Consider the following 22,149-nt stretch of genomic DNA (forward strand, 5'->3'; position numbering starts at 1 on the left):
TCCCTCCCTGCAATCAGGTGGTAGGGAGAGAGCGAGAGCTGAGTGTCATCAGCATATTGATGACATTGTACTCCAAATCTCCTGATGACCTCTCCCATCGGTTTCATATAAATGTTAAAGAGCATGGGAGACCGAATGGAACCTTGCGGTACCCCGCAGACCAATGGCCAGAGCAGTAGCCTCCCAGCACCACTTTCTGGGTCCTGTCTGTCAGGTAGGACCAGAGCCACCATAAAACAGTGCCTCCCAATCCCATCCCAGCTAGATGGTCCAGGATACCATGGTCGATCGTATCGAAGGCTGTCGAGAGGTCCAGCAGCACCAACTGGGATGCACTCCCCATCTGATGCTCGGCGTAGGTCATCAAGCAGGGCGACCAAGGCAGTCTCTGTCCCATGGCCAGGCCTGAAGCCTGATTGAAAAGGGTCTAGATAGTCCGATTCATCCAGGAAAACTTGGAGCTGAGCAGCCACTACCCTCTCAATCACCTTGCCCAGAAAGGGGAGATTAGAGACTGGGTGGAAGTTGTTAGGATCCACAGCGTCTAATGAAGTCTTTTTTAAACAAAGGTCTTATCACAGCCTCCTTCAACAATGTTGGGATAGAACCTTCCCTTAGGGAGATGTTAATTAAATATGCCAACCAGTCAGCCGCTCCCCCTCTGGCAGATCTGATTAACCAGGATGGTCAAGGGAACAAGCAGTGGCCCTCGATTCTCCCAGAATCCTGCCCACATCCTCAGGCTTTACAAGCTGAAAAGTATCCACAGAAAAATGACAAGAGGAAGCTTCGGGGACATCTGGCACAACTGTAGTTAAAAAGGAGTCCAAGTCAGTCCGAATGCGAGCAATTTTATCTGCAAAGTGCCTCACAAACATGTCACAGTGAGTGACTGAGGGCTCAGGGTCTAATGTAGGGCCAGAGCCCAAAAGACCCCGGACCACATGTGACCCCCTGTCCCGTCATTCACATAAATACATACATGTCCCCCTGGCCATATATTCACCCTCCCGTCCCGTCCCCCCCCGAAGCATGCCTTCCATCCTCATATACATCCGCCATTCACACTCACACATGGTTACACTCCATCACTTTCAATTTCTTACCTGGCATACGTCTGCCTGAATAGTGAAGTGCAAAACATAACATATTAACCTTTCTACTCAACAAACATCTCTACATATATCAGTAATATTTCAAACAGAAAAATTAGGTATCACTGTGAATGTATAAATGGAATATAAATCAAAACTTACACATAAATAAAATGCATAGCTAAACTAACAATAAAGCAAATTAGTTAACCATTTCAGATCTATATCGCAAGTTGCTAGCCTCTCCAGCTGTACCAATGGCTCTGTTAAAAACAAGTCTGTGATGTCTCCACTCACGTTTTTGCTCTGATCATATACATGAAAAAATTAACACAATCCTACCTTTAAGTAAAATTTGTAATGAACTAAGTATAGGCCTAACTGATTCAAAATATATTACCAGACTAAATGAACAAAACATGCAAATATTAAAAAAAAAAAACTATCACTATAATCCACCCATCTCTTTGGCTTCACCACAGCTCACTTTAAGAACATCCAGGCAGCAACTGCTTGGTGACATCAGCTACAGCAAGACAGAGCATTGGGGGCAAGCATCATTGTGACCATTCTTACACAGTAGTTAACAGATTTTTAAGCTTGAAAGGACATGCTGCTTTTCTACCACAACAGCCCACGAGACATCTTTCACAATTCACTGTTAACAGTTAAGATGAGCCTTGCCTGAGGAAAGCCAAAGGAGATACAAGGGGCTGAGTGGGGACTGGTGCAGGAGGGTGCAGGAGAGCTGGGCTGAGAATCCAGGTCCCCCAAATTCATTTACTTACCATCTGTGCTGAAGACCTACAACAAAATATCACATTGGGTTTCCTCCCTGGTATTAAATGGCTTTGCCTGCAGGAAGAAGTATAGTCAAATGTAACGCATTAATGGGGCCTACCTGACTTCACTCCTTAACTTACTAATACTTGAACAACTAAGTAATGCTAATTAATGCTATAAATGAAACATAAATTAACCCTTATAGGCAGGGTTAGCTAAACTAGCTACGATCTGTAATCCACAAAGCTCCCCAACTGTGCCAACAGCTGTCAAGAAATGAAAAGCAGCAACTGTCATCAGCTGGAACTCAGAACACTGTTGTGGCAGCGTCATTGTGATCTCAGAGCTATGTCTTTATTTTAAAGGTATATCCTGATTTCTTACTGCAGCAGCCTGCAAGGCAGCTTGGGAATATGAAACAAAAACCACAGCCATAGACAAAAAAAACACTAAGTCTGGCTGTCTTGCTGCTAGGCTGGTGGTTTCTTCCAATGCCAAACAAGCAGCTTAGAGGCTGAGTAACTGATGAATGGGAGGAGTGTGCCTTTCAGGAACAAAGCAAGAACAGAATGAAAGTAGCAAGCAACAGGGATGGAGTTTGCACCTTGTAGTGGCATCCCTACAGAGGGACCCCCTCTGCCCTCTAAATCAACCAAAGATGGGTTAGGGGGGCGGCAGTTGACTCTTTGTAATCTTAATTATCCAATGACAACTCTGCCCTGAAAGAGGCGGTGATCTGACCGCTCCTGAAAAAGCCCACCTTGGACCCACTGGTTTGCGACAAGTACTGACCAGTTGCAAATACCCCCTTCTTAGGGGTGATTAAGAGGGTTGTGGTGCAGCCATTGCAAGTACTCTTGGATGAAACAGATTATCTTGAACCATTTCAATCTGGGTTCAGGCCTGGTTATGGGACTGAATCTGCCTTGGTTGCCCTGATGGATGACCTTTATCGGGAGGACAGGGGAAGTACGACCCTGTTATTTTTACTTGATCTCTTGGTGGCTTTTGATACCATTAACCATGGTATCCTTCTGGGCCAACTTGGTGAGATGGGTATTGGAGGCACTGTTTTAAGGCTCAGAAGGGCATGGTGATCAATGAGCAATTCATCATATACATAAATATCAGTTTGTCTATGGGCCAAATATTATTTAAAATGCTTGTTTGAGGTTACACAAAGCAACACCTCTCCCTCCCCTAAAATTTTATCTGAGGAATCAGACACTACTACCTTTCCTGTGACAATCCATTCAGTTCTCTAATGATTAATTTGAACTCATTTTGAATATTTTTCAGCATTTTGAAACTACTAGAGATGGACACTCAGTTCCATGCATGCATACTCTTGTTCTTTCCACTGGGAGTTTGAGCAATCTTTGCGGGACTATAGTTATTTCCCCCCCCATTACAGATTTTGTTCTTTCTGGTCCTGTGCTCTTCCCAAGCTGCTGCTTGAACAAAGTGTGGCATCTGCAGTTAAAACAGCGTTCTCCGCCACCAAGGGGTAATCACCTCCAGCCATCCACCAGTTGATACTTTTCAAAGCTGCAGTCCCTAGTCTGGTACCACCCTCAACCCCCCCCCCCAAAGTGCCTGACAAGGCCTGCACCTACCTTTAAAAAATGAGCTTTTGGGGAGGATTGACCATAATCTCCGTTTTGTTTTGGAGTGCACGTAGGTGCTTTCCGTTACTGATTTTCTTCTGGGAAAAAGGAATTGTATGGTGTCTAATGCAGTTTCTCTAAATGTGCCTCTGGGCCCAAAAAGGTTGGAAACCCTTGCTATAAAGCGTTTTGATGTGGAATAACATGTGACAATCAGTTATTAGTATGATTTCATGTAAGGTATCTCTTTTTAAAATCTCCAGCAAGTCATCCTGTCAGCTATTAGTTCCTTGCAACAGAAACGTATGCAGTGAACCCATTCAATCCCCAGATAAGCTTTGGTCTACTCCATATAGTAACCCCCCTTGAGTGGGGGACTTTCCCTTTTGAAATCCACAATAATTTTCACCAATCAAAACACACACTTGCTCTATATGCATACAAAACACAGCCCCTTACATCAGAGGCAGAGTGCCTGTAGCACCCACAGTATGCTTTGGGCCATTCCAAAATCACACATGCAGGAGACTGCCCTCTATGAAATGGCATTAAATCATTTCTGGCTCAATGGTATCAGCATATCGATGACACCCTGCTCCATAACCACAAGAACCCTGTTCCATTGCTGTTCCAAAATCTACATCTCCTTTTTATTTTGAGTTCCTCCCAATTACAATTCCACAAAGCACCCTCTAAAACAATCCATGCAAAGATACAAAAAACAGGGAAAGAGGCAGTGGGCAATACTCAACTATCTTTCTGTGCTAGCACCAGAGTTTGCGCTGGTACAATGGGGTCCCCCTCCCGACTTTCTTCAAATTTGCTTTGGAGGAATCTCCACAACAGATTTTAGGGGACATGTAGGGGAGACTGTTCCATCATGGAAGGAGAAATCCTTGCGCTGACATAACAATTGCCTCATACAACCCAATGTTATACAAGTCACATTAATTTCTGTACTAGCATGAGGAGACTGGATAACAGTGGATGAAAGACAATGTGAACTATTTAAGCTTTATCTTTCCACAGTATCTTTGTATAAAGGGAGCTTAAACACATCCTAACAAGAAAATGCACAATGACACTTCTGAAAAAGTACTGACACAACAGCAATTTATTGATATGTATATAAGTGTATCAAACAGAAACACAACCCTATGAGAAGACACTGGATGTGGCCACTGCAGTTATCACATTTCAGATCTAATATTTTATTCTTCAGATTCACCCGGCTTGCGAATGTCATCAATCTTCAGAATCATTCTAACCATCTGAGTAGCCAGAGAGATCTGTTGCTTTTTGCCAAGTAAAGTTTCTATGACGTGTTGTTCCTTCATATCTGCCAAAAGAAAAAATTAAATGAACTGCATTCACTTGAAATAACATTTCCACTGCAATACCAGAAAACATGCCTGTTCTATCTACAAATAGTATTATCTGTGATATTATATAATGTTCTTGTAAAGCAAGTTATCAGTCACACTTGTCAAAAGCAGTTGTAACAATTCTTTGTTTTACTCAGGGTTAGAAGCAGCACCTTGGGACTAGGGTTGCCTGCATTCAAGAAGCATTTATCCAGCCTGTACCTTAGGACGAATGGCTGGCACAAACAGAGTTAGAAAGACCTGAAAAGACAACCACATAGTATGTATAATGCAAGAACATAAGAAGAGCCTGCTGGATCAGGCCAATGACCCATCTAGTCCAGCATCCACTTCTCAGCAGCCAACCAGATACCTATGGAAAGCCAACAAGCAGATGTGAGAGCAACAGCAATCTTCCCACCTGTGATTCCCAGCAACTGGTAGTCAGAGGCATACTGCCTCCAGCACTGAAGACCGTATGTAGCTCCTCTCAGTATCAATGGCACAAAAGGGATGACGTTTTTTATTAAATCCAGCTAAATAACCAATTATTTGTGGGGGATAGCAAGGCTGAAGTAAGAACGGCATTCATGTGTTAGCTGCATATTCAAGGACTTGATATCCTTTTTTATTACTAGCAGTGTGATAAACAGTGACTCAACGATTGAAGGACCTGGAGGATTTAAATATTACTAGTTGACTAAAAATGTTTGGAAGATAGCATTATTGCAAAAGATCTCTTATAAACTTCATTTTTTGCAAGGATGAGAACAACCAGAGACTTATATTGCCATATGGTGAGAATGTATGATTATGATGCAAGACATAATCTATATGGACACCTATCATCAGCAGTAAGACAAATATGGCTGTCATGAAGAAATTATCTTTATTTTTCCAGCGTACTTGCTATGACTCATTCTGTGATCTAGGGAGGTGGGGGAGAGTTGGGAAGGTTTGTTGTTTCAACTGAATTTTATGAATACTGTTTTTTATTATTTTTATTCTTGACTGCGTTACGCATCCCACTTTTGTTCTTTAATTGGTTTTTTGTATTTGTTGGATACATAAATGAACTTTTAAAAGACATTCCTGTGTTGGTATTTCTAATGCAATAATGCGTAACAGAAATATGATAAAACTATTGTTACATTCGCTGACACTTGTAGTATAATAAAGTTCTTACCATTTGTCCCTTTGCGTAAGCAATCAATACCCAAAGCAGGGTTTTCCTCTTTCACTTGCCGAGCTCGTATTGCAGCCATTGTCTGTATGGGATTCATACCACTATTCTCAGCAAGTGCCATTGGAATCACTTCTAAGGCATCAGCAAAAGCTCTCATGGCATATTGCTCCAGTGACGGACACTAAAAGAACAAGTATCAGAACTCAGTAGTGTCTAAAATATTCTATTTATCTAATACATACTGTTCTTGGGAAAAAAAGGAGAATCAAACAGAACACTGACTGCAAAACAGCTACAAGAAGCTCCTTATAAGCCATGCCATTCAATCTTAACGGTCGACTTTATTACATTTTCCCCACTTTTTCATAGGCTTTCAGTTGTTGCTGTCGTTAGAAAGTAGATGCTCAAGTTTCACACAACACAAATAATGTTTCTATGTCCAGGGTGAAAAGTCTGGCCACCTCCCCTGCTCTCCAACCCAAAGCAACTACATAGAGTCAAAAATGATATTTAATACAAGTGGACTATTCAGATGCTTGAAGCAGATAAAGAGCAACCAGAGATTCTTCGATTTTATAAGCCAGAATTCTGACCAATAAGCCTAATCACTGCTGAGAGTTACCCTGAATATGCTGGTATTTTTCATGTCACCATTACATGATACACAACACCAATTTGGCTCTACCTGTCCCAAAATTTTTATTCTGTCTATCCTCTAAGCAAAGGTTAACAGCATGCAGTAAAAGCAGAGTTGAACTTGTTCAGTTCCAACTTCCTCCCAAAAGATCTAGGTAAGCAGCAGTGTTCCCAGCAGAGCTCTCAGCAGCTATACTGTTTATATATAAAGCCTTACAAGTCAGTTGGATTACTGGTGAGCTAGATCAATAGGAATAGCTCTGATGTTAACCACTGTGATCAAAAGATGTGTTATATGAAAGCATGACCTTTTAAGCCATGTCTGATATTTTTATGTTGTTTCTTCACTTTATATTGGATGCAAAGTAGGACTGAGATATAGTGAATATCATGACACTACATAACCAATCATATTTGGCTGAGTGATTATGTCAAAGAGTGCAAGTGGAGCCAATTTAAATAAGCAACTTTGCAAGAGGTGGAAAAAACATCCAAGGGGGTATCTGAAAGGGAGAAATAATGGTCCAAGGTCATCCAATAAAATTCATGACTGCGCAGGGATTTGGACACACATTTTTCTGGTTCAAATTTGACACTCTAATATACTACAGGGACTGAATTGTATAGATGTGCTTAGATGCTAATAATCTAAAGATTTATTTGTGTGAACACATAAATGCTTCTTTTTTTAGCCTTAAAGAAATATTACTCTTCTGAAAAATACTGTAGTTTTATCAGTGCAGGGAACAATTCACCTTTATCAATCCACAAGCATAGAATTTATTTTATTTCTATCCCACCCTTCGTCCCAGTAGGAGCCCATGACCACACATACAGCAAAGTGAATAGGGTGCTACTGTTTGCAAGTGCTTCACTAGAAACCATGAATACAAGCAAAATTAAATCTGCAGTGCATTTTTTTTAACATCAATAGTTCTGCAATTGCTTAGTGTAAGTTGGTTAGCACGATAGACTAATTTTATTTTATTTTTTTACCTTATCTGCTGTTTCGCTAACAGCCAGTGCACAGGAGATCTCAGAAGCACCTCCACCATAAACAATACGGTTGTCACGAACAAGATTCCTGATCACACACAATGCATCATGAAGAGATCGTTTGGCTTCTTCAATGATCTTCCATTATATAAAGCAATTGCAGACAAACAAGAAGGTGAGGTTATAGCAACATTTCCAATGAACAGAAAATCTAATATGCATACAATATTTGAACAGCACAACATAGTAGCAATTTTTTACAGCTATCATTTGCTCAATGATAAAATGCCAGCTTTATTCTTTGTAGTGGCTTAATACTGCTTTAGTCTCATCAGGTTCCTAAGGCACTGATGCCTAGAAACCCTATCAAAACCACAGGTGAGAGGATAGGATGGGGAATTTGTTGCACAAGTGGAAGTCTGCTGAACAAGGGAAATGACAACACTGATACAACCCATTATATATAAAGTATCCAGAGTAAGTAGGAAAGGTATGGATGTGCTTTTAATGCAAGTGTCTCATCCAACAGAACAGTTTCTTTCTTGAGTATGTCATCAGTATTTTCATGGCTGACTATCCACCTTAAGTATATTGAAAGAAAGGGTGGCCTTCTAATCTCTAATGCTCTGCCATGAACTTTCCTTGAACTTTAAATACCTTGCTTAGGTTGCCAATTTCCAAGATTAATTTCCAAGATCAATAAGGGCACATACATGCATACTCATGATTACTATTTGTTCTTGCCACAACTTAGCAATTAACATTAAGGCAGATCAGAACAAAACAGTAAAAAGACTTTAACAAACTTGAAAACAATTGTGGACATTATGTTATGAAATTAGCTCACTTACCATTTTATTTCCGCCTCTAATGAAGATGGTCACAGCTCTGGAATTCTGGCACTGTTCAATTACAAGCATTTTGTCTTTTGTGGTCCCAAATGAGAGCTCCTTAACAATGCCAGCAAAGCCAAGCTTTTCAGGTGTGAGCTCACAGAAACGAGGTACAATGCGGCCTCCAGTCGCTATGGCAATCAGCTGAAAGCAAGCAGATAAAACTGTGAGGAGGAAAAAACTTTAAAAACACAGGAAAATAAAGGGCAGCAAGCGACTAATACTTACTTCTATTTCAGGGCCACCAACCCAGCGAACAGCAGGCAACTCATTCTGAAGCAGCAAGTGATTGGCTTCATCATCAAATCCCCATTGGCAAATAGCTAGGGTTGCACCAGTGTCCTTGATCTAAAAATAAAAAATGTCTTCCTTTACAAATGCTGGGTGGCATTCAACTGAGTCATACTCAGAGTAGACCCAGTGAAATCAATGGATTTCATTTAGTCAGGACTAAGCAAGTCTAGTTGGATACTACCCACTGAGTGTGCCTTCTAACAGCCTCCCTTCTAAACACTAATCAAGTTCACAGCCATTTCAACACTGCTCCAAGTGCATTCTCTAACATAATTAAGCTTCTGTTTTACACCAGATAAACCTCACCATAAAGAGGGAATTCTTGAAATTCTGAGCAATATGGTTCAATTTCTTTTTAGCACTGTTACATACAACAGAAATTGCAAGCAGTATAATTTTGTATGCTGTGATTCTGCAGGAATAAAAAGTGCGATTCTGTTTTCCTTTAAAGTTTCTAACCCTTATGATCGCAGAACTGTGCTTACAAGCATGTGAGATAAATCTCATAAGCCAAAGTAGTGAATAAATAACATATCTAGTGGTACAGGAACAGAGTGCCATGCATTGCACCTTTTCCTGCTCCATGACTAGGAATACTAGATTTATGCAAAACCGGGTTTTTATATACATGCCATTGTAAGAGTGGGTCCTAAACATATACATCTCATGTGTCAAAGGCCAGGGTAAAGAGGTACCTCTTCAGCATTTGCCGAAAGTTGTACAATGAAGTTGCCAGACAAACCTTGGTGGGGAGGGAGTTCCACAGCTTAGGGGCTGCTACAGAGAATGCTGTCTCCCACCACCCCAAACTTCCCAGGGTGGCAGAACTACCAAAAGGGCCTCCTCTGCTGATCTCAATATCTGAGAGGGTCTATAGGGAAGGAGGCGGTCTTTCAGATATTTGAGACCTAAGCTGTTGGGACCTATTTGGCTTTCCTTGATATAGAATTTGAATACTGGGTATAGAATTTTACTTTTCAAAATGGAATGTACAAGTACAACAGTCACTTTTAATACCATTTGACGAGGGTAAAAATAGTTAGAATGCTAATGAAGATTTTTACGACACTTTTCAAAATCTTTTTAGCATTATGGACAACAACATATCAAAACAAATACATGTCATTCTAACCTGTTTCACCATCTCATCAAACTTATCCTTCTCGTACTGCTGCAATGCCTTGTAGTCTTCTACAGATGTTACATCAAGCTTATGCTTAGTTTTTGGCTTAGGTGGCTCAAACGGACAAGTCAAAATTGCAATTTTAACATCTTTCAGTTCCTGGGGAAAGAGAGCTTACATATTAAGTGGGCAGTAAACGTTCAAGTTTCAATGACTAAAAATTAACAGTTTACACAAAAACAACCCATCTCTGTTTAAAATTATTACTACTATTGATTTGTTGAAATAAAGCTACTGAAATAAAGCAGGAATAGGGAAATCCAGATTTACAGGGGGAAAGCTCATTACCAAAATGAAAAGATCACTCACTTTAGGCATCTGTGGGTGGCTGAAATCTTTATCTACAATCACACCTTTTATTAACTGGGTGTCCTCCAGTCTACCACCAACTTTGCCTTGGACTTTTATCAGCTCAAAATCAACATCTCTGCGTTCCATATCTGCCACAGTTAGTACTGCATTTACAGCTATTTCTGCCATTTGTCTGTGACAACGATTAATTCTAAATACAAAAGAAAGTTTCATTACAGAATATTCAGGCAATAAAACAAAAACCAAGATTGTATCTTGTAAACCTGAGTGGTTTCTTGAAGATGCTGGAGGACCTACAGAAGAAGATACGCATCCTTAAAGTATGTCGAGGCAAACTCATTTTAAACTTATGCTCCAACTACATGTCATGTTAAATGCTTTTGCTCAACACCACCACTTTTATTTTAAAGAAAAACTAATCAACCTGCAGCAATTGGTGAGAAGAGGCAGTCAAACTATATGAAGAAGGGTGAGAAACATCTGGTCCACAGGCCTGATCAGGTCTACCACCCCTTTTCGAGCTAACCACACCCACCTTTCCCTGGCATATATGATATCAGGTGTAGAAAACTTCAAGCCACACCTAAAGGATGAAGAAGTGCATTCTAAACACACTTCCAATTCTTTCTTTGCAGATGTGGCTTGACTTTGAATTCAAGTTGGGGCTACAAAGGAACAATCTCTGTTTGCAGCTGCAGGATGATATCAATGATCTGACACCAGGTGGGTGTCTGGCCCACCTATTAAGGTGGCCTGTGGAGGGTTGGTCACTACTGGATCTGACCCTCCAGCCAGATCCAATCCACAAAGGGTAAACAACAGTATCTCCTCCCTTTTCCTGCCTAGCTACAGAAGCTGGAAAAAGAGACCCCACCAGAAGAGAAACCCCCTGAACCATTCCCCCCAGCACCTGCTGTTTCTTGGGGTGGGGGTTCCTCCCTCTTGCTCATGTTCATTAAACATGGCAGGGAGTATTGGGCTGATGGTGCTAATTAGAGACATGGTGAGCAGCTGCCTCTGCCTGCTCACTTCTCTCTGGTGGTGCAGCATAGATGGTTAGGCATGAAAGAAGCTGGTAACTTTTCCTCTAACTTGCTCACCTGTGCTCTTCCTGTGAGTGGAGTCCCACCACACCACCCAGTGAGAATGCAAAAAAGCAGGCACAGCTGGCAGCTGCTCCTCCAAGGAGCGCTAACCTTTGCTCACTCCTTCTGGGCAGCCCTACTAGACTCAAGCCTCCCCACTGCACCAAAACAGAGAGGGCACACAAGCAGATAGAGCTATTCAGATGGGGCTATTACACTCTGGCCCCAGGGACATAGTAGAACCACCTGAGGCCCGCTGTAATGAATTTGCTAGGCACTTCCAGGATAAAATCTTTAGCATCCGCCAGGACTTTAGACTCCAGTGTTATAGCAGATGAATCAAGCGAGGTATCCAGAGCACAGCCTTGTCCTGATTTCTTGGATGAGTTTCAGCTGGTACAGCTTGAGGACGTTGACAAGGTGCTTGGACAGGTTTGTGCAACCACTTCTGTGCTGGATCCTTGCCCTTCTTGGCTAATAAAAGCTAGCAGGGATGGAACAGCCGGCTGGGCCACGGAAATGATTAATGCCACTCTGCGAGAGGGGGTGGTCCCTGGCTGCCTGAAAGAGGCAGTAGTGAGACTACTCCTGAAGAGACCCTCCCTGGACCCAGAAAATCTTAATAACTATAGGCCGGTAGCAAATGTTCTATTCCTGGGCAAGGTCCTGGAACAAGTGGTCACAGGCCAGCTCCAGACACTCTTGGATGAGACCGATTATCTGGATCCATTTCAATCGGGTTTCAGGTTTGGTTTTGGCATGGAAACAGCCTTGGTCGCCCTGTATGATGACCTCTGTCGGGAGAGAGACAGGGGGAGTGCGACTCTGTTGATTCTCCTTGATCTCTCAGCGGCTTTCGATACCATCGACCATGGTATCCTTCTGGAGAGACTAGCTGAGTTGGGAGTGGGAGGGACTGCATTGCAGTGGTTCCACTCCTGCTTGACAGGTCGCCTCCAGAAGGTGGTACTTGGGGAACATTGCTCGGCACCCTGGACTCTCCAGTATGGGGTTCCGCAGGGGTCAGTTCTGTCCCCCATGCTGTTCAACATCTACATGAAACCATTGGGTGCAGTCATCCGGAGCTTTGGAGTGCGTTGCCATCAGTATGCTGATGACACGCAGCTCTATTTCTCCTTTTAATCTTCTTCCGGTGAGGCTGTCAATGTGCTGAACCGGTGCCTGGCTGTGACAATGGACTGGATGAGGGCTAATAAACAGAGGCTCAATCCAGACAAGACTCAGATGCTGCTAGTGGGTGGTTCTTCTGACCAGATGGTAGATATCCAACCTGTTCTGGATTTATTTATTTATTTATTTCAATTTCTATACCGCCCACAGCCAAAAGGCTCTCAGGGCGGTGCACAATATAGAGTAAAATACAATAAAATTACAAAGGTCAGTAAAAAGCATACATATTAAACAGTAAAACAGCCTGGTATAAATTGAAAGCTAAAAAATAAATTAAGTTAAAATGCCTGGGAGAATAAAAAGGTTTTAACCTGGCGCCGAAAAAAGTGTAGGCGCCAGGCGTACCTCATCGGGGAGACTGTTCCATAATTCAGGGGCCACTACTGAAAAGGCCCTGGATCTTGTTACAACCCTCCGAGCCTCTCTGTGGGTCGGGACTTGGAGGAGGGCCTTTGATGTTGAATGTAGTGAGCGGGTAGGTTCATATCCGAAGAGGCGTTCCGCTGGGTATTGTGGTCCCGCGCCGTGTAAGGCTTTATAAGTCAAAACTAGCACTTTGAATTTAGCCCGGAAACAAATAGGTAGCCAGTGCAAATGAGCCAGGACAGGTGTTATATGTGCGGATGGGGTTGCACTCCCCCTGAAGGAGCAGGTTCGTAGCTTGGGGGTTCTCCTAGAACCATCTCTGTCACTTGAGGCTCAGGTAGCCTCGGTGGCACGGAGCGCCTTCTACCAACTTCGGTTGGTGACCCAACTACGTCCCTATCTGGACAAGGATAACCTGGCTTTAGTTGTCCATGCTCTGGTAACCTCCAAATTAGATTACTGCAATGCACTCTGGCTGCCTTTGAAGATGGTTCGGAAACTGCAGCTTGTGCAAAATGCAGCAGCCAGATTGGTAACAGGGACCAGACGGTCCGGACATATAAAACCGATTCTGGCCCGCTTGCATTGGCTGCCTGTATGTTTCCGAGCTTGATTCAAGGTGCTGGTTTTGACCTATAAAGCCTTACATGGCTTGGGACCACAATACCTGATGGAACGCCTCTCCCGATGCGAACCCACCCATTCACTATGGTCAAGATCAAAGGCCCTCCTCCGGGTGCCTACTCCGAGGGAAGCTCGGAGAATGGCAACAAGGGAGAGGGCCTTCTCAGTGGTGGCCCCCAAATTATGGAATGATCCTTCTGACGAGGTGCGCCTGGCACCAACACTGTTATCTTTTCGGTGCCAGGTCAAGATTTTTCTCCCAGGCATTTTAGCATGTGTTTTAAATTGTTTTTATATTGTTTTAAATTTTAAAATTGTGTTTTAAATTGTTTTTAAAATATGTGTTTTAAATTGTATATTTGTTTTAATGTCTTTGATTGCTGTAAACCGCCCAGAGAGCTTTGGCTATGGGGCGGTATACAAGTGCAATCAATCAATCAATCAATAAAAGTGGTCACAAGCAGCAGCAACCATCACTTTCCCAATCCTTGCTACTGAGAGAAAGCATCAAGGAGCAGCTGCTGTTCCTTCTCATTCACCCTTTCACTGGGTGGCATGCAGTGGAGGACTGGGTTCAATTCTCACCTCGCAGAGTTAGAACACAGGTGAGTGAATGAAGTAGCTGCTCCTTCCTTGACCAATCCTCTAGGATGCTCCTCCCAGAGAGAAGGGAAAGCAAGCGGCCAAAAGCAGCTGCTCTGTTTCTTTTTAGTAGCACTATGAGCCCAATCATGCCTGCCACAATGCCCACAAAGGATGAGCAAAAGAGAGTAGGTAGGTGCAGGTGCTGCCTTCTCTTGCTTGTAGCTGCCCCACACCTCAGAGGTGGCAGAGCTCAGAGGCAACCAGCCCCCCCCCCACTTTTTTTCCTGCTTTTGCTACAGGGCAGGGTAAGGGAGGATTGCTGTTTTACAGTTCACTGTTTGATCACCTCCCCTCACTAGCAAGTGCTGCTGATTGGCTACTTTTCCTTCAAAAAAGAGAAGTCACAGTGTTAAGCACACTGAGTGATATCCAATGTTATTCATACTCAGAGTAAACCCAATGAAATCAATGGACCTAAGTAACTTAAGCCTGTTAATTACAATGTATCTACAGTAGGGCCCTGCTTTACGGCACTTCACTTTACAGCGGTTCGCTAATGTGGCAGTCTCAATTAGATGCAATTACACTAAAGCCCCACGCATATGGCACTTGTTCCGCTTTTATGGCGATTTTCAGGCATCGCGTGCCATTCTATTCAATGGGTTCTGCTTTTTGGCAGTTTTTGCTTTACGGCAGGAGTCCAGAACGTAACCCACCGTATGAGTGGGGCCCTACTGTATTCCATAGGATTTAATTCAATTGGACATCAGCCACTACTTTTTTAATTGTATAATGCAATGCATAATTTGACTCTCAGTAACCATAAGCGTGAATAGAACAGGTTACCAATTTTTAGTCAAGAAATGGAATTAAGTAGTACAGTGAGCACTAAGTCAACTTGTATGTAACATTTTGTTTTTTCTTCTAGGAATATAAAGAGAGATGCCACTTGGTAATTACACTGATGTAGGGGCCAGCTATCGTTTTACAGAGTGATGAGAGTTTGCAACCCACTTAAAGACACTTTGCCAGCAAAATTTCAATATGCAGGATTTTTTTTTTAAAGTGTACTTACACTTTAGAGCCCAGAGTAGTCTTTGCTGTCTGAATGAGGGGCTCGGTGTTCTCTGGTTCAACAGGGAAACTGTCACTGATCTTATCCAAGTGCTCAATAGCAATGCGAGCAGCTTGTTCATAACCATCTGCTATTCTGATAGGATGAATACCACGATCCAACAAGTGTTCTGCCTGTTCCAACAGAGCACCTGCAAGAACTGCAAAAGCGAAGTGATAACAAAAATGTCTTAACTATTTAGGAAACTTCCTCTCTGCATACAAAGAAGATAGATATTTCTGTTCCTGAAATGTGTACTAGCTGCATGCTGGCAAGCTCAAAAACATTTTTATTAACCCACCTGCCAACCCATGCCCATCAGAATCATTTGCAGAATACCAACTAACTGAAAAAAGCCAACCCTTCCAGTTTTACAAAAACTTCGTTGACCAGGAACTTGGACATCATTTACCTGCTGCAAGTGATCAGGTAAATAGCAATTTACAGGGTTTTGGAGGCAAATAATGGACTAAATACAGACAAGACTGAGACATTGTTGGTGAGCTCTTTACCTGCCCAGATGGTGGATGTTTATCCTGTTCTAGATGGGGTTACACTCCCCTTGAAGGAACAGGTTCGTAGTCTGGGGGTCCTTTTTGACCCTTCCTTGTCGCTTGAGGCTCAAGTGGCCTCGGTGGCTCGGAATGCGTTTTACCATCTTCGTTTAAGTAGCCCAACTATGCCCCTATCTGGACAGTGACGATCTTGCCTCAGTTGTTCACGGTCTGATAACCTCTAGATTGGACTACTGTAATGCGCTCTACGTAAGGCTGCCCTTGAAGACCATTCGGAAACTTCAGCTAGTGCAAAACGCGGCAGCCAGGTTGTTGACAGGGACCCGCCGGTCCGCGCATATAACACCTGTCCTGGCCCGTTTGCACTGGCTGCCTATTTGTTTCCAAGCCAGATTCAAGGTGCTGGTTTTGACCTATAAAGCCTTACACGGTGTGGGACCGCAGTACCTTATGGAACGCCTCTCCCGCTATGAACCTACCCGCTCACTTCGTTCAGTATCTAAGGCTCTCCTCCGGGTACCAACTCATCAGGACGCCCGGAGGATTGTTACTAGATCTAGGGCCTTTTCTGTAGTGGCCCCCGAATTGTGCAACAGCTTACCTGAAGAGATACGCCTGGCGCCTACGGTACTTTCTTTTAGGCGCCAGGTTAAGACCTGGCTATGCTCCCAGGCATTTTAATTTTAATGTTAATGTTTCATGTCTAATGTTTTTAGTCTTAAATCGTGTTGATATTTGTTACTGATTTTATTGTAATATTGTATTTTAATCTGTTTTGTACACCGCCTAGAGAGCTACTAGCTACGGGCGGTTTATAAATGAAATAAAATAAATAAAATAAATAAATAAATAAAAGAGGATCAGACAAATTAATGAAGGATAAGGCTGTCACTGTACAGCCACAAGAGTGGCTGTATACTATAGGCAGCATGGATTTTTTGCATTCCGTAATGTTAAATTGAAAATACCCCCATGCCATACTTCTGCCTCCCATAAGCTCATTTCAAAACAAATCTTACAAAACTTATATCCTGAGCTCAGAAAAGCTTGCTTAACAACCCTCTAAGTTTTCGTGGCAATGCACAAAATACTCAGAGAAAATCCAGAGTTCAAAGTCTAAAACCTGAGTAAAATAATCCAGAGCCCTGTTGGACTTTTTTCTGTCAATGGTCTCATAATTTGTTGAAATTAATTAAAAATCAGCCATGTTCACAGAGCACCTGTAATTCTATTACTGACCTTGCCCCATACTCTGACCTACACTTTCTGCAGTTTGAAAGTTTTAAAAATGCATAGCTGATTTTTAATTAATTTAAGAAAATTAATGCTGGAGTTTATGATAGTGCAGGCATGCTCAGTAAAAACCAACTGTCAGTGTTCTAAAGGTCAGACTCACAGCTGTTTGGTTTGGCTAATAAGGGGGCCACACCCACACCAGACATTTATTCCACTTTAAATAGTCATGGCTTCCCCAAAAGAATGGTTACTACCATTCACCATATGCTCAGAGGCACATGTTACCAATTCTTCCACGCTATACAGGAAGAGGATTGGACTGTGAAAGACCAACCCAAATTGTGTTCGCATTTTGACAAATTTGTAGGGCAGTATAATATCTCAGAGAGGAGGTCAGGTCTCCTACTTCCCTGGTGCATTCACTATAGCTGCCCAATTTCCCAGCTTTTAAAAATTTGATAGAAATATCTGTTGGCTATCGGTACATTCTTAAACTGCAAGGTTTTTTGCCTATTAGTGAATTTCTCTGCTTTTTAATCTGGGAGGTAAGAAATGAGATGCTATGCAAGTTTGCTCAGAATGGAAAGATTATTTCTGTTATTTGGGCTGATTGCGGGTGTTGCCACCACTCACCATATGGTCAGAGGCACATGGTACCAAATTCTTCCAAGCTACACAGCAAGTGGATTGGACTGTGAAAGACCAACCCAAATTGTGTTTGCATTTTGACAAATTTGTAGGGCAGTACAATATCTCAGAGAGGTCAGGTCTCCTGCTCCCCTGGCGCATTCACTATAGCTGCCCAATTTCCCTGCTTTTTAAAGTTGGATAGAAATATCTGTGGGCTATAGGTACATTCTTAAACCACAAGGTTTTTTGCCTATTAGTGAACTGCTTACTAGTCACAATGTCTATGTTCTACCTCCAGTGTCAAAGGCACGCCTCTCCCGCTATGAACCTACCCGCTCACTTCGTTCAGTATCTAAGGCCCTCCTCTGGGTACCAACTCACCAGGATGCCCGGAGGATTGTTACTAGATCTAGGGCCTTTTCTGTAGTGGCCCCCGAATTGTGCAACAGCTTACCTGAAGAGATACGCCTGGCGCCTACGGTACTTTCTTTTAGGCGCCAAGTTAAGACCTGGCTATACTCCCAGGCATTTTAATGTTATTATAATGTTCAAATTTAATGTCAATATGTTTTATTTAATGTTTTTGTTTAATTTGCTGTTGTTCGTCACTGATTTTATTGTATATTGTATTTTAATCCTGTTTTGTTCACCGCCCAGAGAGCTACTCGCTATGGGCAGTTTAAAAATGAAACAAAATAAATAAAATAATAAATAAATAAATAAGCTATCCAATACAAGATAATAGTTATCCTAGCCTCTTAACATTCAAAACTGAGAAACTCTATGACAGATTTTATAGAAAAGCCAAAGAGTGATATTCAATGTAATACAGAGAGTAGAATAAAAAGAAGTCAGGGTAGCCTGTCAATATAATACAAATCTATTTCTTACATTGAACTTAAAATAACAGCTTTATAAAGGATTTTTCTGCCAGATAATAAATACCACCATATGGATACAAATTGCTCCCACTGATCCATATGATGGCATTTATTGTCTGAAAAAATAGTCCGGGGGGGGGGAACGACAGTGCTGCTGTTTGACAATCAGGAGGTTTACATTTTTCATTTTGAAAACTTAGGAAGAAAGTTTGTTATTATGCTACATCTTAAAACAATTATACCTTCTGGATTCATGCTGAAGCTAGTGTTCACAAGTCTCAATTTGAGATGGAAGATATTTTAGTCAAAACATATCTGGCTATGGAAGTTAAGTTTCATGCACACTGTACATGCCGTTACATCCTAAATGATTCATACAGTTATATGTATCTAGTTTGCCAATGTTTACTGTATATGGAATTACATCTATTGCTTTCTGCATCTATGATATTTTATAAAGCTATTATTTTAAATTAATAATTTTAAATTAATATTTTATTAATGGAAAAAAATGTATTATATTCACAGGCTATCTCTTTTGTATTCAGAGATCATTGGTCAGGGACCATATATTCTTGTTCTGTTTTTGATACTGAGAGTACACCAACTGAAATCAATGGACATACATCCATTTGAATGGGTCCACTCTGAGTATGCCTTATCTGGACATCACCAGAAGTTTCTTAAACTAACAAGACTTTACCAAATATCACATATAGTCATACACACCACCCCAACACACACAAGATTTCCAAAGTAACAGCATCTAGGGCCAGTTGTTTTACAGAACATACAGGACATTATATAAAACTCAAGTCATGTTCAAGTATTATTTCCAACATGGTAACTTCTGAATTCAAAAGTACTTCATAGGCTTGTTCACGTAAAGCCACTTTTATCACCTTAAATATTAACATGTGGATAAAATCTTAGTACCACAGTATAAGGTGTAGCCTGCAATTTTATGCACACATAGCTGGGAGGAATCTCTACTGAATACATTATTTAGGAACTATGCAAGGCTAATTAACTTATAGAAATTAATCCAGCTGCACAGTCCAGGCAGTTACTGCAAACACTGCCATTTTATGCTAACCAGCTTGGTAAAGTTTTATGCAATTGATGTAGCCCTAAGTTGTTTAGTAGTCAATCAGTTGCAGCAGTACCTATTCTGTTCTGACTCTATAAACATACACAAAAATACAATATGGAAAAGTGTGTAAAAACATATTAACTTTAATATAATTAAAAATACCCACCCAGGTATCACATCATATGCCTACAATTCTTAGTCATTATTGCACAGCTTTTCATATGTTTTATAGTGAATTCAAAAACTTTTTTGAAGTTACAAAACTGTGCTAAGACTTGCATTTCTAGCCTTACCAACAACTCCTGTGGTTCCATCCCCAATCTCATCATCCTGTGATTTTGCCAGCTCAACCATAAGTTTAGCAATTTGGTGGTCCACATCCATCATGTTCAATATGGTGGCACCATCATTTGTCACAGACACGTCACCATCCTTGTCAACCATCATTTTATCAAGGCCTACAAAAAACATTTAAACAGCAAAACATCAGTATAAATAGAAAAAACCTTCTAACACAAGAGGATTAAAAGCTTACAACATAAAATAATTATACTTACCATTGGGCCCAAGTGAAGTTCTTAGTGTATTGGCTACTGCCTTGGCTGCCAGTATGTGAGACTACAAGAAACACAAGTACAGAACCAGTATTACACCCTGCAAGAACAGTATTTTCTAAAGGTGAAGGAGACAGCTCTTATTTTTTTAAAAAAGGCAACAGTGTGTCTTTATTAGCTAGATGGAAGAGACATAACATCATTTTAAGGATCAGAGAAATGTCACAATTTTTACTACTACTTTTTAGAAGTTTTATATTGAATCTACATGTACACATGAAGGTTTAACTCATGAATTATTACCTGAACAGTTACAGTTGTATTAAAGTTTAGGAGGAAAATATCATGCCTCTAAGAACAAGTGCTTTCTCTCCTGTGCAGTTACACAAGCCTCAGAATGGGGGTGGGGAACCTGTGGCCTCCAGATGTGGTTGGACTCCAACTCCCATCACCTCCGTTGAACATGGCCACTGGCCAGGGGTGCTGGGAACTGTAGGGCATCTTAAGGGCTACAGGTTCCCCACCCCTGCCTTGAAATCTGCAGCAGAACCTTCTGCACTTAGCTTCCTTTCCTTAGCTTTCCCACCTGGGCCTTCTCTGTTGTGGCACCACAGTCCAGGATTTTCATCCCTAAGGAGTGGGGAAGCACTAACTACTTCAACAGGATTACCAGTATTAGAATATGAACGAATGCAAGACCCTAATAGCGAATCTAACTGATGTGATACTATCATTGATACAAATATTACTCCATTGCTCCAACATCACCTCTGATAGCTGTTGTATGGAAGGTTGCTACTGTAAACTACTTAAGCATATACAGCCCATTCACAAATTGACTGGCGGTGGCCCAACTCCTTCCTCGCCATTTACCTTGAGGGCCTCTATGCCTGTTGTGCGGCTTTTCCGCTCTTGGTCCTTGAGGATGAGGAAAGGCCTCCCGTACTCGTCAAACGCCAACGTCCCCATGGCCGACATGATGGCAGATCCTTCCCTGTGGGGACGCTACACGAGGCCGCTTGAAGATGGACTAACGGGAAACAAAGAAGGAAGCCCGCGTGAGGAAAGCTTCAGCTCCTCTTACCGACTCCGGCCGCTCCTTTCTCGCGAGACCTCCCAACGGGCAGAATCAGCGCATGCGCCATAAGCTGCCTCTTTGCGGAGAATTTTCTTTCTCAAATTCTGCCTCGAGGTAAGCCTCATTCCGGAAGCTTCCGGGAGGAGGTACGAGCGACTACGCACGCGCGTTGGCCATATAATCCATAGAGATAGGGAGAAAAAATTGAGAGACGTATAATCTGAACTTCGAGTAAAAACCGAACGCCTCTATTGGACATGATTCTCCTCTGAATTTTCTGTCTCCACACCATACGTCGAACGCAAAATGGCGTGGCTCTATCCGATAGACTTAGAGCCTGTCAGTATATTTACCGTGAAGGGTTTTCTGTAATGGAAGTAAATGTACTTCTGTTTTAGACCGACGGTGTACTTAAAGACTTCGATAGTGTGACTGTCAGCTCAATGCTGTACATGTCTGCACAATGTTACACCTGTCTGCTTACTGTTAGGTACTTCCAGGTATACAATTGCCGCCTATAGAACTCGGTGACCCTTCTAGCGTTGTACTGTAAGGCATTTCATATGCAAGAATCCCAAGTTGGATACTTCCAATCTAAAATCGAACTAGATTTCAACACCTTTTTCCAGTTCCAAATATGGTGCGCATGTATGGTTATGGAGACTAGAACATTATGGTTATAGCAGGCAGAGCTTTCACCACGGATTGCAAACAAAGAATGACGCTTAGACGCCATAGACAGGTAATTATAAGACTTACACACAGGCCTGGGTACTTCTGCAGTTCTCCCCCCCCCCCCATCTTTTCCAGTGCAGTCTGAATGAGGACATAAGAACATAAGAAGAGCCT

At 41.9% G+C, this 22,149-nt stretch overlaps 1 protein-coding gene across 1 annotated transcript; it reads right to left on the reverse strand.

The window, feature by feature from the left end:
• Nucleotides 1-4,569: 4,569 nt before the first annotated feature.
• On the reverse strand, nt 4,570-21,398 carry CCT5 (chaperonin containing TCP1 subunit 5). Its single transcript, XM_061588035.1, has 11 exons — nt 21,096-21,398; nt 20,226-20,286; nt 19,962-20,126; nt 15,275-15,473; nt 10,346-10,538; nt 9,986-10,135; nt 8,788-8,907; nt 8,518-8,703; nt 7,667-7,804; nt 6,035-6,215; nt 4,570-4,823 (listed from the first exon to the last, which is right to left on the reverse strand). The coding sequence occupies exons 1-11, from the start codon at nt 21,198-21,200 to the stop codon at nt 4,696-4,698; spliced, it is 1,626 nt and encodes a 541-aa protein (XP_061444019.1). The 5' UTR covers nt 21,201-21,398; the 3' UTR covers nt 4,570-4,695.
• Between the last annotated feature and the right edge of the window lie 751 nt (nt 21,399-22,149).

The sequence above is a fragment of the Rhineura floridana genome, chromosome 1 (assembly GCF_030035675.1).
Source record: "Rhineura floridana isolate rRhiFlo1 chromosome 1, rRhiFlo1.hap2, whole genome shotgun sequence".
Taxonomy (NCBI): domain Eukaryota; kingdom Metazoa; phylum Chordata; class Lepidosauria; order Squamata; family Rhineuridae; genus Rhineura; species Rhineura floridana.

Excerpts from the sequence above, each read along its gene's own strand:
- CCT5 (XM_061588035.1), bottom strand. The coding sequence starts at position 21,200 with ATGTCGGCCATGGGGACGTTGGCGTTTGACGAGTACGGGAGGCCTTTC. Across the intron at positions 20,127-20,225 it reads AACTTCACTTGGGCCCAATG|GCCTTGATAAAATGATGGTT; the intron begins GTAAGTATAATT and ends TGTTTTTTGTAG. Across the intron at positions 8,908-9,985 it reads TTGATGAGATGGTGAAACAG|ATCAAGGACACTGGTGCAAC; the intron begins GTTAGAATGACA and ends TTTTATTTTTAG.